General features: G+C 36.1%; 3 protein-coding genes across 4 annotated transcripts; 1 reads left to right on the top strand and 2 right to left on the bottom strand.

Moving 5' to 3' along the window:
• Positions 1 to 2,721: 2,721 nt before the first annotated feature.
• On the bottom strand, positions 2,722 to 7,879 carry LOC129417596 (T-cell activation Rho GTPase-activating protein). Its single transcript, XM_055172411.2, has 10 exons — positions 6,800 to 7,879; positions 6,424 to 6,497; positions 6,233 to 6,286; positions 5,823 to 5,880; positions 5,475 to 5,632; positions 5,169 to 5,330; positions 4,941 to 5,050; positions 4,677 to 4,845; positions 4,316 to 4,424; positions 2,722 to 4,118 (listed from the first exon to the last, which is right to left on the bottom strand). Exons 2-10 carry the CDS (start codon positions 6,448 to 6,450, stop codon positions 3,043 to 3,045), a joined length of 1,923 nt encoding a protein of 640 aa, XP_055028386.2. The 5' UTR covers positions 6,451 to 6,497; positions 6,800 to 7,879; the 3' UTR covers positions 2,722 to 3,042.
• Positions 7,880 to 8,020: 141 nt separating this feature from the next.
• Positions 8,021 to 10,208, bottom strand: LOC129417598 (neudesin). The gene is made up of 4 exons (XM_055172413.2): positions 9,677 to 10,208; positions 9,492 to 9,552; positions 9,198 to 9,301; positions 8,021 to 8,958 (listed from the first exon to the last, which is right to left on the bottom strand). The coding sequence occupies exons 1-4, from the start codon at positions 9,806 to 9,808 to the stop codon at positions 8,782 to 8,784; spliced, it is 474 nt and encodes a 157-aa protein (XP_055028388.1). The 5' UTR covers positions 9,809 to 10,208; the 3' UTR covers positions 8,021 to 8,781.
• Positions 10,209 to 10,301: 93 nt separating this feature from the next.
• LOC129417597 (proton-activated chloride channel) lies at positions 10,302 to 15,206 on the top strand. 2 transcript variants are annotated; one of them, XM_055172412.2, is made up of 8 exons: positions 10,302 to 10,665; positions 11,113 to 11,209; positions 11,292 to 11,504; positions 12,088 to 12,242; positions 12,323 to 12,465; positions 12,560 to 12,701; positions 13,152 to 13,259; positions 13,434 to 15,206. In XM_055172412.2, the coding sequence occupies exons 1-8, from the start codon at positions 10,630 to 10,632 to the stop codon at positions 13,593 to 13,595; spliced, it is 1,056 nt and encodes a 351-aa protein (XP_055028387.2). In that variant the 5' UTR covers positions 10,302 to 10,629; the 3' UTR covers positions 13,596 to 15,206. The 2 variants fall into 2 exon arrangements, with proteins under 2 accessions (XP_055028387.2, XP_073720834.1); XM_073864733.1 differs by lacking the exon at positions 10,302 to 10,665 and adding an exon at positions 10,777 to 10,854.
• Positions 15,207 to 15,411: the final 205 nt, after the last annotated feature.

The raw sequence follows: 15,411 nt of genomic DNA, 5'->3' as shown, positions 1-15,411 counted from the left end.
CCAACTGTGCTGAACTTGCATGATGATTTTTTTCAACATCTCTCATCACAAAACGCTCTTGACGAGGTGTTAACTTCAGTAGACGTCCTGGACATCACAGAGAGCTTTCCACAAGTCCATCCTTTTTTGACACAGTATTCAAACTAATTAGCAATGCTTAACTAATTATATTGAAACTTTGACCATTTTGTGCAAAGAAATTATCTTTATTTCTCATGTCTTGAGACATTTCTTTACCATGTGGTGCTATTCTGTCACCATTACATGAGAGTGGATTTTCTCTCTTAAATACCACCCTCAATTACCAGTTATCCTGTGGCCACCTGTGTGATGATTAATTATATTCATAATTTCCTAGTGAATTCCTGTTAATTACACTTTATTTAAGTTTTTTGCTAACATATTCATCAGGGTGTACTCATTTTTGCATCACCCCATTTTATTTAAATTAGTTATTTTTGTACCCTAAAGATGGTCAGTGACTTTCACTCTTTTGTTAAAGGAATAGTCTACTCATTTTCAATATTAAAATATGTTATTACCTTAACTAAGAATTGTTGATACATCCCTCTATCATCTGTGTGCGTGCACGTAAGCGCTGGAGCGCGCTGCGACGCTTCGATAGCATTTAGCTTAGCCCCATTCATTCAATGGTACCATTTAGAGATAAAGTTAGAAGTGACCAAACACATCAACGTTTTTCCTATTTAAGACGAGTAGTTATACGAGCAAGTTTGGTGGTACAAAATAAAACGCAGCGCTTTTCTAAGCGGATTTAAAAGAGGAGCTACATTTTATGGCGTAATAGCACTTTTGGGAGTACTTCGACTCGGCGCAGTAACACCCTCCCTCTCCCATTATGAGAGGGAGAAGGGGAGCGGACTTTTCAGGCGAGTCGAAGTACTCCCAAAAGTGCTATTACGCCATAAAATATAGTTCCTCTTTTAAATCCGCTTAGAAAAGCGCTACGTTTTATTTTGTACCACCAAACTTGCTCGTATAACTACTCGTCTTAAATAGGAAAAACGTTGATGTGTTTGGTCACTTCTAACTTTATCTCTAAATGGTACCATTGAATGAATGGGGCTAAGCTAAATGCTATCGAAGCGTCGCAGCGCGATCCAGCGCTTACGTGCACGCACACAGATGATAGAGGGATGTATCAACAATTCTTAGTTAAGGTAATAACATATTTTAATATTGAAAATGAGTAGACTATTCCTTTAATAAAAATAAATGTTTAATACAACTGTTTTGTAAAAAAGAAAGCAAATTGGTCTTATATTTACTAACAAATGGAGAAAAATCTTACTTTTCAAAGCGGGTGTACTCATTTATGCTGTGCACTATATATGAAATACTATGTAAAGCAGATACATTCAGACCCACAGAAAATCAAGAGGTGAACACAAGTGATGCCACCATGATACCAAAACATGACAACAAAGAGTCAGAAAGCACATGCTTGATGTGTGCACATCATGTAAACAGTGATTTCTTGAATTTGTTTAATGAGCCTCAAGAACAAAAGATGAGCCTGTTTAGGAAAAGAAAAGCTTTATTTTATTTCACAGCAATATTAAATTGTTTATTTAGGATGGTTTAAACATATGTTAATTAAAATAAAGAAAAAGAAACCATGTTGAATAAAAATTAAAAATATTAAAACAAGAGTTAAAAATTTTGGTTAAATGCATTTAAAAAAAATCATACTTTTTAATATTAAGTGTTTGTAATATATATTATCAGATAATGTTTTATTACCAGTATATTAAACCATCTGTTTATGTTTTCATAAACTTCTAATGGTAGTCCAGCCAGACAAATATATCAGTCTATGCATGTTTTATGTTTTAGATGAGGAAAATATATGTGTTATGGATATGACGTCGAAAAGAACAAGTTTTTGGGAGACAATATTGTTGTCGGAAATCTGTGAATAAAGTACACAAACCAGAAGCAATAATACCCAACACATTCAGAAGGGGCAGCTCTTCAAAAAAAAAAAAAAAACTGAATATGATGAAAAACAGCATTTTGGATGTGACAGTTCTAAAATCTGTGCTTACTAAAAAATACATTTTAATGCTAAAAAACTTAAAAAGAGACCTCACGTATGTATTTAAGCCACTTGACATCTGAGATATCAAATGTTAAAAACTTCATTTTTCATGTTAAGATTCACATTTGAATCATGGTCATTTGTAATTATTTTACGAGGTAATTCGTATGAATTTGTACGACCAAATTAGTATGTTTTTGTACGATTTGATTTTGCCCGTGACACTGGATTTAGAGGCGGGGTTAGAGTTAATAATTATCATTATTGTTTTTATTTTTAATAATCATACTTTTTGTGACGATTTACTTTTACAAATTAGCCAACTCGTACAATAGGTACAGTTCCGGTGAGATCAGGTTGGATTTCATTCATACAAGGACAAGGATAAAAAACGACTCATTACTAAAAGACAATGAAAATGTATTGTATCTCCTGTTAAAAATGTCTATTTAAAAATATTTTGGTGGGTCTTGAGATAGATTATACATAGGTGGATTTTGGAATGAAAAAGTTTGGGAACCCTTGATCTAGTGCAATAACATACATTTTTATATACTTTTCACAGCTGTATTTCTAGTCAGAGACAATAGATTTTTATATAAAATATCCAAAAAAAACTTTCAATACCTTTTACTTAATGAAACAAAATGCAAAAGATATAAATTTGAAATAAAAGTCTTTATTTCATGAGGAGACATATTGCATAATATTTACATGTTACATGTCTTTCAAAGATTGCACAAAAATTGTAGTGACATTTCCCTTAAAGTGCCTTTCAATAATATTTTTCTTGCTGTGGAATCAAAATATACAGGGTATAAAAACATTGCCACAAAAGAATTCAGCATTTCAACAATGTGCTTGAATCTTCAACAAGCTAATTCCTGATATGCAATATTGCTGCACCACAAATCATCTGTCATATTTACAAATACTGTCTCCACAAAAATGGAGCAAAAATAACATGAATAAACCGCACATCAAATATATGTCTCTCTGAGATCATCCTGATTACACCACTCTGGTAGCGATGTTTCATACATAGGTTCAGATGTGGATCTCTGTCTAAACCCTGATGAGACTTCACTCATGGTTTCACAACATGTGTCTTTAATGTCTCTGTTGTGGGTATCATAATGTTCATCGCCACAAGATGAATCCAGTGTCTCATTACTCGTGGATGAGGAACTGCTATGTGTTTTCTTTGTTAGACACATGGCATCCTGAACAGTCAACGATCCACGGTTCGAGAGAACAGCATGGGAATTGTCCTGAATGGCCTGCTGATAACTTGGAGGATTACTTGGTATCCTACTGTCCACCTGCTGGAAAACCTCCTCACTAGACAAGCACCTTGTATTACAGGAGGTGGATGGCTCTGGTTGAGGATTAAGTACCTCAGGTAGAGTCTGGCTGTGGCGTAAGGTTCTCTCGATGGCACGTTTGGTCGAGCCACTTCGCCCAAAAACAGTCCTGCTTCTGATGTGTGCGCCCTTCATTGACTGCGATCGTCTTTTGGGCATCTCCAAGCGATTCTGTGCAAGCGTGGATTGGCGAGTGGGAAACGAGTGTTTGCGTTGAAGCAGTCTTCGCTGATTGGATAGAGATGGGATAGGTGGGCTGTTGTGGATCGAGCTTTCTGAGGCGCTGGAGAAGCAGCTCTCCAGTGAACTTGAGGAACAGTCTTTGGAAGTTTGTCGGGCCCTACATTTAGGTGCCAAACCATAGCTCTTATCCAAGCTGTTGCCGGATTGAAACAGAATGCAGTCATCAGAGACCTGCTTTGTTACTAGTTTGTCCTGAAAGTCCATTTCTGTATGACTCCTGGTGAGGGGAAGGTTCTGTCGAACACCCTTGCTGAAGATAATTGTTGGTTCTGAACGTCTGCGGGTTAAAAGTTTTGAAGTCCATGGCTCTACAGCACTGGAATGTTCCTGGGCTTCCCCTTCAACAACAGGCTTGATAGACTCCATGTCTGAACAACTCCCCTTGTAGCCATCAACATCAGTGTCATTACTGTCGTAGGCAGAGTCATGGTGGTTTGAAGAAAATGAATCTGGAGATACCACAGATAAATAATCATTTATTAGTTCAGTTCGTGTATTTTGATTTTCAATTGATTAAACACGTATAATGGCCTATGAGGTGATGCCATGTGAATATAGGCAGGTTGGTCTGAAATCATGCGAGGAAACTAAATGGAAACTGTAAACATAGTGTGAAGGTGTCTGAAAGGAAAAAACATAAGCTTACCTTGGTTATCACTGAGTTCATCTTCATCAGAGTCTCCGTAGAGGTTCAACGCATCCTCACCAAATATTCTACAACAGTTGTCAATGAGGAACTTCGTCAGGGTCCTCACCTAAAAATACAAACCAATAGTGACGTGAGAATTAAAAATAATTTTTCAACAAAACACTGGAACATAGGTTAAGTACCATGTAAATAGGTCACGCGAAAGATAAGTCTGGATAAAAGCACCTTTGATCTATTTTTTCTCGGTTGAGTTTCAGTTTTACTCAACCTGTTACTTCTGGCTCTCAGCCACAAAATGTGAGAAGTTTTTAAGGTCAAGGTTTTCATATCACTGTACAAAGCGTGATCTACTACTAACCTCTGTCATCTCTTCCAAGTTGTCTGTTTGGAGCAGGTTGGGTGAAATGCACACAGCCAGATTGCTGGAATCCATCTTGTTTGTATCCGAGTTCTCACTTATGCGGTATAGTAGAACAACCAGATGCTTTAAAAGTTGAACATTTGGATCAGGCAGCTTGTTGATCACCCTGAAGACAAAACACAGAAAACATGGTCACAATTACAGTTTTTAAACTAAGCATTTTATCCCTAAAGCAAGTGAAGCACTGATTTATCAACTTACATTTGAATTTCTGCACATTTCTGATCCATGTCTTCCTTTTCCATTGCACTCATCCAGGATTTGTACTGCTCCACCATTAACAAACTTCCAGGAAGATGTCTTAGAAAATCCTGCAAATCCGAATACAAATACACTGAATATAAATACTATAAACATACCACATTTTTGTTGGGTCATATTTCACACAAATCACACATATTAAATCAAATTGTTAAAATCAATACATACCTTAAGAAGATCAGCAAGTACAACGACTCTGTGCCCTTTCAGGTCCACTTTCATCCCATCATTGAGCTGAGCCTTGATTTCTTTCAAAGTTTTGGCATTGCCTGCTGTTCTGAACACTCCCTCGGTGTACAGACCCTTCTTTAGCAGCAAGGTGAGGACATCCTGCAAAAGAAATAAAGACTATAAATGACATGTCTGAGTGACTAAACCCACTAATTTTTGAACATGATTTGGCTTATAAATATATTATTTATGTTTAGCAGTGGAATACTATTAATAAATTCAGAGGACTAGGCTGATTCTTACCATAATTGGTTTGGGAAGAGATCCATCTTTTTCGCAGACATCAGAGAGGGCCTTTCCAAAAAGTGGCTGCTTGGGATGTACGCAAGCATTAGCGGAATTCATGTTTTTTTTCTGTACACGACGAAAAACGCTTTTCCAGCGCTTTCGGTTCATGTTTTCTATTAAAAAAATGTAAAAGAAACAATTAACATCAGTAGAAGTAATCATATTGGTTATTTAGTTTGATATTGTGATTGACAGTAAGCTGGACTTAAAATTATCTGGAAATGTTTCTCTTCCACATAAAAAGTCCAAGAAACACATTTAAAAACAAATGGCATTTAAAACAAGAAGTGATATTTAGCTTACCAGTGTGGGAGGTGTGGGTCAGACTAGGCAGCTGACTAAGGGGAAGTCCCGCATGAACCTAATAAAAACAATCAGAAGTCGTCCAATCAATCTCTATTTTAAAACCAGTTATCTCAGTTAAAAAGCAAAAGCAACTTGAAACCAGACTGAATAATAAATTGTGAAAATTACACTTATAGTAATTAAGTAGGTTGGGTTGGTAAATAGCCAAACAGAGCAAGCAGGCATGTAAACATGATATATTGACACGTGTTGGTACACAGAAATGCACTGACATTTAAAGGCATCAGGAATTTAAGGCTGCGCCCTCAGCACTTAAACTTCAAAGAAATCTATAATTTCACTAATCTATCAATCAAAAGGTGTTAAGAAGTGCTGTATGCGTAAGATCTTAGGATCAATATACTTACAACTGGGGCTTGCATGCTGATTAGGTCCATGCTGTTTAGGGTCAACGATTTGCACTGAAACAAAATGAACAATACATGATTGCCTTGTCAATGAGATTTAGGGAAGTAAGCCTATTCAAACAAATAGTAATCAGTTTCCATGATGACATTAAGGACAATAGGTGTGTGAAACTGTCAAGGTGATAACTTACCACGCCGTGACCACTCAGCACCTTCATAGGTTTGTTGTGATGACCAAAGGATATACTCCTCTTGGTTAGATTATCTGTCAAATGGAAATGATTCATTTGTGAATATTAGCTTGCAGTTTTATTAATTTGTTCTTTTACTTTCAGCATCCTAATATATACAAAATATATCAAACTTTGCAATCAGATTTATAAATAGCACAAATTATATATCATTAGTAGTTATGATTTAGTAGAAACTATAATTATCAAAACATAAGCATCAATGTTGATCACATATATTTCAATAAGATAACATTTGTGTAAATATGGATACTTGAATTAAGTAACAACTCAAAAGCATACAATACAATTAAACAAAATATAAATTGTTACTTACCAGTTAAAAAATAAGAAGGTTTTGCACCGTGGGTGTACAGGACAAAGTAACAAGCTACACTGACTCATGAGCAGAACAGACACTACCAAGAGATTCAGACAGACTGAAGTGAAACAGCCCACTACACCGCACTAAATGAAAGTGGGCGGGCAAGAAGGGGAAATTCTGAGCGCAATGGAGACAGGAAGAAGCATCATGGGCTCCCACCATCGACACCTCTACGAAAGCCAACTGCATGTTTTTACAAGAGGGTGGAAAGTGTTGTATACGTCACGCATGTGAGCGTGAACAGGTAACGCATAGGTGAGAAAAAAATCATAAGAAAAAGTACATACTAAAAATGTCAAGAACATAAATTTCATGATAGGCATGGAGATTATTATAGCAAATAGTGGTGTAAAACAAGCACTGATGTTATTATAGAAAATCAGCAATATATTTGAGCCATTTTGACATGTGACAAAATTTCAGAATATCTAACTATATCTTGAATGGGATTAAAGTTGTTTGGTATGTAAAGTTATTACATAGGCCTTTCTTTAACTTAGTTTTGGTTTTTGTTCTGGGTCAAACAAATAAATAAATTAAATTGTATTGGAATGATTAGAAGTGGATATACAAGAATTAGGCCAGGCAAGTATTTACAGTAAACGTGCTTTTATAATGATTCACTATTTTGCTGTAAATGCTAATGAATACCTGGGAATTTTTTTTAAGAATCAAAAAACATCATTTTGAGACTTCAAATCTGACAGTGTTTGCTAACTGACTCACTGCCGCTCTTGAAACTAAACAGCCCCCATGTTTTTATATGAGCTGCAGAATGGGCAAACGTAACATAGAAATAAAGGCATTTAACATAACAACTTTAAACATACCCACCTACTGCTCAGTCTCTGTTAAAAGTTAATGGAAATTATTCATACACTCGAAAACAAAATGTTGCTAAATGGCTAGCTTGTAATCATAGGGGAACCACTTAAAATACTATTAAGCACCCATGTAGAACCATATGGTGCTACATGGAACCATAAAGGTGCTATAGTTGTCTAGCACCACTTTTGATTTTACATAGGTGCTAAATGGCACTTAAAAGTGGTTCCCCTACAAGCCAATTAAACACTTTAAGTGCTATTTAGAGTTTAGTCATTGCCTTTTCATCTTTTTGCTAAAGTAAATGTTTAGAGGAGTAATCTTATAATGAGTCCACTGAATACCATGTCAGGTCGGCCATTTATTTTTTAACACGTATTCTTAAATCAGTACCAAGTTCAATCTAACCCATATCAAGTCTTTGGACGTGATCTTGTTTGCAAGTTTCTAAACAACATTTCATTCAGACAGTGGATGACAGTAACATGATAGATAAATGAATCAGTTGCAGTAACAAACATATCATTAACAGATTAAAATGAACCATTTCTGGTCATTTGAGACATCGCTTGAAAATTAGACACAAACACCGTGACTGATAATGATGCTTGAGTCAGAATGTTGTTGTGGATTGACAACAACTTTTTAATTTATAGTATGAAACCCCTTCACCACAGAGCAATTTCAATTTCTAACTGAAGTGTGAATCACCAAACTTTCCCCTTGAGTACTAGTAAAAAAAAAACTTTATGATGAATAGTATAGATACGGTTCTAGATACCATCACACAATTAATGATTTACAATAACATATAAGGTGTAAAAACAGTTGAATTTTTATATTTTACTGTATACAGTAAATCACACCTGTAGGTGGCCTCATTTGAATGACCTTCAGTGCAGCCCACCAGGGAAAAACCCACGTGGGCTCAATGCATCATAGTGTTTTCTAGGTTGTGGGCTAAAAGACCACCAAAGATCACCAAATCAACACCTGCCCACTCTAGAGTACAGGGAGGAGTCATAAACAAGTTCAACTAGGTTACGTAGTGAGGTCAGAGCTAAATAAGATTGTTAGATTGCTCTTATATGAGACAATTTCTCTGTGTATCAAAATTCATCTTTAACACTGAAATTTGGTTGGTCTTCAGGTTTGAAGTCTTTATTGGGGCTACCATCTTCATTGAGAAGGCGCCTGCTGGTGTATCCCACAATTGGGTACTTTGCTTTGTATGTGCCTGTAAATATCCGCTCAAGGGACTGTAGCTGTTCCTCTGTAAGGCCCGTCTAATAAACAGGACAAGAAGAGGCAAACATTTAGAATGGCATAGCACTACAGGGGAATTTGGTGCAGACCAAGCTAATGTGAAATCACTTCTGTCTTTAAACAACTTAAAATGAGGAAATGGAAAGTAAATGTTTAAATGTGTTTTTTTATGCAATAGGAAACCCCTGGAAATTTTCTATTTCTAGAATACCACGAAACTCTTAACTGCCATGGGCATGTAGTGAACTCCCCAACTTACAGTGTCATGTGTGAGATCCGCTGGGTCAAGAGACATTTTGGCCACAGCTCTGGTTGAGTCCTTACCCACTAGGGCATTATAACCGGCACCTTTGCCATAAAACTCTGTAGATCAAATAAATAAAAATTTGTTAATATGGTTGCTATGGTGAGTTTTCCCAAAGTACTGGATAGCAAAAGGAAGATATATAGCCTACATTTATGTCTAAAATACGGAAACTAGTTACAGCCAGCATACAGAGTTTGAACAATTTAATGTTCATGTAATACACAAACATACATAAAATAATCTAACCTTTTCCAGTTGTGACGTCAAATACCACTCCTTTAATTGCCATGTAAATTGGTTTTTTGTCCTGTACGTGACCGGGATCAAATGTATAACTGTTTAGTAATTGTAATTTGGAATAAATCATTAATTGGTGAAAATTTTCTTAAGAAATTTCCAAGAACTAGTGTTTCTATAACACGTGCGCATACCTCACTCCCATCGTATTTTTTCAACTCCTCCTCAGTAAACAAACGCACCGGTTTTGAGTATTTCTTTGTGGTGTCATTTGCAGAACAAATAGTTAATAATACGCACAATGTAACAATATAGACATTAAACATTGTGGAATGTCGTGTTGAGGTTTAAAATAGCAGGAACTAAAGTGTGCCACTACAGTTTCCTTGTTGTCATAAGGTTTCCATTCAAGCGTTTAGCGCTGATCTCGGGTCAGCTTTCACAAGCAGGGGGAAATGCTCTACTTGAATCGGAACAGGATTCTAAATGTTTAAATACGAAAATTGTTTAACGTTTAAATCGAAAGTTGATTTGGGATTTGTTGATATACGTGACATGATTTGAAATTTAAATGCGGTGCCCACTTCTGCTTTGGGAGTTTTCTAAACTTCCACTCTCCCTGAGTTTCTGTTTGTTTGTGTGCACGTGAGATGGGCCGGAAGTGACGCTAACCACTGAAACTGCTGGTAGTGATGTTGTTCACGTCATTTGCCTGAAAACTAAACTTTTGTTTATAATGATAATGAATATTTTATTTTTCGCAAAGAAAAGTGCTAGATTTAATTATATAAAGCACAAGTAATGTGAGAATGATCGTTCAAATGTATAGTTGCAATAGTCATAAGAGAAAACAGTTACGGAAAGAAAACTGTTGTATTCAGCAAATTACATAAATGTGAATATGGAAGATTTAGCTGGAGCTGTCAAAAAATAAGATAAAGAGAGTATCCAAAAGCCCATCCCAGAATAACAACTGTGATGTCACGCGCAGCATGTTTTTCCCATTGGCTGTGCCTCTCGTCTCGAGAGCTTCTGGATGCTAACATTAGCACTGCAGTTCGAAAATGAGTTTGAAACTCTGGATCTTCAACTTCCTGCAAGTTAATGGCAACGTTTAAACGTCCAAAATATTCGGAGGTGACGCAAAATGCTGAGGAGAGAAACATCTCGATCCTATCAGGAGGTAATAAAACGTATGTGTGAAATGCAGTTAGATCCATACTATTAGCAGTTCCTGCCTTCGTGTGCAGTTTACGAGGACATGTCACATGGCAGCTAAAGTCATGTGATAACCGCTACCGCTGCTGCTCGGTTTATAGTACTCAAGAGGAACAGTTATGCTGTGCATTATATGACACTTTCAACGAATGTGGTACAAAGCAAGCTCTAATAAACTAATAAAATATTTCTTTTTTTAGCGAATGTCAGTGAAAGCAGGTCCCGTAGTAGTGTGGGAAAAAACATTTTGTAAAGCTGCATTGAGTTAGATATAAGATTTGCTTTATGCTATTTTAATATTATTTGCTTTATGTAGTTTTTAATGTAAACTAAAAATGTGTTTAAACATTAAACAGATCTCCATGCTAAATTAAAAAAGTAATGTTTGGAGTCACTTTTTGTTGCATTGTAGTTCAATGGTGAAGACTGTGCTGGCTCACTCAGCCCCTACCAGAATGATGAAGTTTCTGAAGTGGAACATGATGAAACAAGCTGTGATCCTTTACCAGGTATGCACATTTCCCCAAAAAATATGTTTTTTATTAAAAAAATAAAATTCTGTTGGTTCAAACAAATTTTACTTTGTTGCAGACGAGGACGTTGTGGACACCAATCTAATGTCCATTGCCTTCAACAAAGCTTGCCTGAAGAATGTCTTTACAGTCATCCTTGTTCTCATTTACTTGATGCTTAGTACAGTAGCTGCATTCTTGGCCTACCAAACCATTTCAGACTTTATGGAGAAGCTCACCCATCCAGTGATGTCTGTTTCATACAAAGAGGTTGATGAGTTTACAGCACCAGGTAAGCTAACGCCCCATTCAGACAGCCAGTGACCAGCAGTAGCAGAGCGACGTGATCTCATTAATTTCAATGGAAACCTGGCGACTTCCGGCGACACGAGCGAAAGTGACCGTTGGCGACCGTAAGGGCGTGTCCAGCGATGCGAGAAAGTTAAGAAAAGTTTAACTTTATGTGAACTCCACTGCTTCGTTTTCTTTGGTAGTCGCTCCCAAAATTCGCTCAACATTTGCATAAAGTTAAACTTTTCTTAACTTTCTCGCGTCACTGGACACGCCCATATGGTCGCCAACGGTCACTTTCGCTCGTGTCGCCGGAAGTCGCCCGGTTTCCTTTTAAATGAATGAGATTGCGTCGCTCTGCTACTGCTGGTCGCTGGCTGTCTGAATGGGGCGTCATTGAAAGAGACGAGCGACACACAGCAATAACATTGCTGGCTGTCTGAATGTGGCGTCATTGAAAGAGACGAGCGACACACAGCGATAACATCGCTGGCTGTCTGAATGTGGCGTAATAATGCACTGATGTTTGACAGGATGTCAGGATCTGTATATTAACAGTGTTTTCATTGTTTGTTTGTGAATAGGAATCGCTTTGTATCCTGGAAAGGCTCAGTTATTGAGTTGCATGCATCACTTTCATGACAACATTTCACCTCCCCTCGCATCGGGCAGCCGAGAAGAAGGCAACTGTATAATAGAGGATATCATTTATTATGGGCCATATTCAAACCAGACACAAGTAAGTGTTACATCTTTCTCTCTAGCTATTTTTAGCACATGGTACTACTAGTAATAATCTGTGTGATGTGTTTGTGGCAGAAGCGAGCCATGGTGGTCAGGGGCCCGACTGATGTTAGGAACCGAGAACTTATATTCCTGCAGTTCAGTCGTAATGAAACGGAGGAAGATTTTAGCGCAATAAGCTATATGATTTTTGCCAAATTTAGTGATATGCTTCAAAGGTACATTTGTACAGAAAGATGTGTCATGTTTTGCTGGCTTGTTTAGAAACAATTAACACCCTAATTTGTATGAAATATGTCATTTTCTTATCAGTTCAGATAGGGCTGCTTTTATGACAGATTGTGAAAGAAACTATTCATTGTGGACCTTCTCTGGAGGATTTCGGACATGGGTCAAAATGTCTTTGGTCAAGACGTCAGGCAGAGAACATGAATCCGTGGAATTTAGGCAGGAGGTAATATGTTTTTCAATACTATTTAGAATTTACTATTCTTTGCCATCTTTAACATATGAAGTTTAACTAAGTATGTGAGGAGCATGGTCATGTAATCTAACCAATCCAATCAGCGTGATGAGGTCTCTATTTATAGCAGGATCCATCCAGACTTATTGCTTCCCAGCCCCATCGCCTTATTCTCAGCTGGTATCTATCCCAGTTAAGGAGGGGGTTCCAGCTAAAATTTTGTGCTCTGGGCCCAGCACGCCAAATATGCTTTATTGTCATACTTGATTACATGTTTATGTAAACTCGTGAAACAGTAAAATCAGCATAGCCATTGAGGGAAAACAAGCCTTTTTTTATTATTCACATTAGTTATCTACCAGTATAGATTTTCTGGTGACTGGTTCTTAAAATATAGGCTGCTCCCTCGATATACAGTATTAATATTTAACATTATTTCAGTCCAGTGTAGTGAAATACATCGATAAGAGGCCTCCACAGGAACAAGCCAATGAACTTTTCTTTGTTGTGTTCCAATGGCGAGATCCATTCATACAACAAGTTAAAGATGTAAGTAAACACTAAACATTATAACTCCAGTGCATTTTTCTTTATTAAATTATTGTTCTGTATTGTTTTACAGGCTTGTTGAGAGTCTTTCTTGTATAAGAAACACTAATACAAATGAACTTGACAGCATTTGCTATATGTATCTAAATAAACATGCCTTATGTTTTCTAACAGATAGTCACAGCAAACCCATGGAACACCATAGCCATTTTGTGTGGCGTGTTTATGGCTCTATTTAAAGCAGCAGACTTTGCCAAACTCAGCATTAAGTGGATGATCAAAATTCGTAAGAGACACTTAAGGGCAAAAATGAAAGAATTGAACCAAATCAGCTAATTCTTAAAAAAAACATAATTTTTATATGACAACACAACATTTGAATACTAAAACTGAGGGTTTTTTTAATTTCAAACTTGGATTGTATTGTATTGCATTGTATGTTAAGTTTTAACTGGACTATAGATTTTAACCTGACATTTCTAAGGTAACTACTGACAGTGTTTTGAACAGTGAATGTTGTAGCAATTTTATAGGGCAAAGTGTATATGGTTTGTGACACTGAAATATTAACTAGGCTCGTTGGTTAGCATCCATTCTCTGTGAGATTCAGGTTGTTTAAAGGGGACATATGAAGAGTTTCGTTGCAAAACGAGATAAATCCATTTTTTAACATTTTTGTCAAAACATGTTTATTATTATGTTATCATGTTATTATTTTGTTTTATGGTGCTACTTAGCTGTATTTTTTAAGCTATGAAGGTTTAAATCAAAACAAACCAACTGCAGTTGCATTGAAATCAATTGGAATGCACAACCTAAAAAAGAGATTTCTGAACAATTAAAAACACGGTGGTTATCTCGTTTTGCATGAAACTCTTCATATCATGAAAATCTGAACTTTTCCATGATTAAGTGCTATAATTGGGTCCCCAGTGCTTCTATCAATCTAGGCAATGTGAAAAAGAACAACCCAGTAACTTAGTTTTGATAAACACTTTTTTCAAAAATAGGTCATTGAAATTTGTCTCCCCTTGTGATGTCAGAAAGGGATAAAACCGCCCCTTATTCTGCACTATCCAACCACGGCACTGCCATTTAGTGCAGAGATCAACTCATTTGCATTTTAAAGGACATACCCAAAAATGGCACATTTTTGCTCATACATACAAAGTGGCAATTTTAACATGCTATAATAAATTACCTATGAGCTATTTTGAGTTAAAACTTCACATATGTACTCTGGGGACACAAAATATTTATTTTACATTTTAAAAAAAGTCTGGTGATATGTCCCCTTTAATAGATGACTTACACGTGTGAAACCATAAACAATGTGAACTACAATAAGGCTTTTGTAATAAAAAAACAACTTATTTTTTTTTGCCTAAACATTTCAAAGGGATCAATAAATGTCTAGTTTGTTACTGTCTGACCACTATAATGCAAAGCATACATGATGATGCAGCAATTTTCTTAGGGTCAGAGGTGATATGTCCTGGCTGCTTTTTAACCTGTTGCTGTCAATGTGAGCAAGAAATGTTTTATTAATTTGATACATGTTGTATTACCAATATGAATTGTATGAAATGTTTTAACAACATGCAGAAGGGATCCGGTCATAATGAATTACTTGATGATTTCTTATAATCAAATGACTTGACAAATGTGTTAATATCTTTATTTTTTTATTGATTAACAGTGCATTTTTAATTACCCAGATTGTTAAAATAAATCTGATGATGCATCAGGAATAAAAGTATATTGTTTTATCTATTGCAATGTGAATTTTGGCATAATGTATAAAAATACACTAGCAAGCATCCGTCTGTGCAAACAAAGATTTTAACCCAGTTACTTGAATCTACATTAACCATTCCTTATATTTGGAAGTTGTGGCATATACTTTTTGCGGCATACGCATGGAATAAAAAATGAAATACTAAAGCATTCCTTGTTTGTTACATTATTACCTTATATTTAACATTTATTTTATTATTATTTTATTAATTTATTAAGTAGATTAAATTATCAAGTTATCTATGGGGCGGTTTCCCGGACAGGGATTATTAAGCCAGGACTAGGCCTTAGTTTAATTAGGAAATATAACCAATTTTAACACACATGCCTAACTAAAAACATTCGTTGTGTGCAT

Source organism: Misgurnus anguillicaudatus, unplaced genomic scaffold (assembly GCF_027580225.2).
Source record: "Misgurnus anguillicaudatus unplaced genomic scaffold, ASM2758022v2 HiC_scaffold_28, whole genome shotgun sequence".
Taxonomy (NCBI): domain Eukaryota; kingdom Metazoa; phylum Chordata; class Actinopteri; order Cypriniformes; family Cobitidae; genus Misgurnus; species Misgurnus anguillicaudatus.
This window is presented reverse-complemented; position numbering and strand designations above follow the sequence as displayed.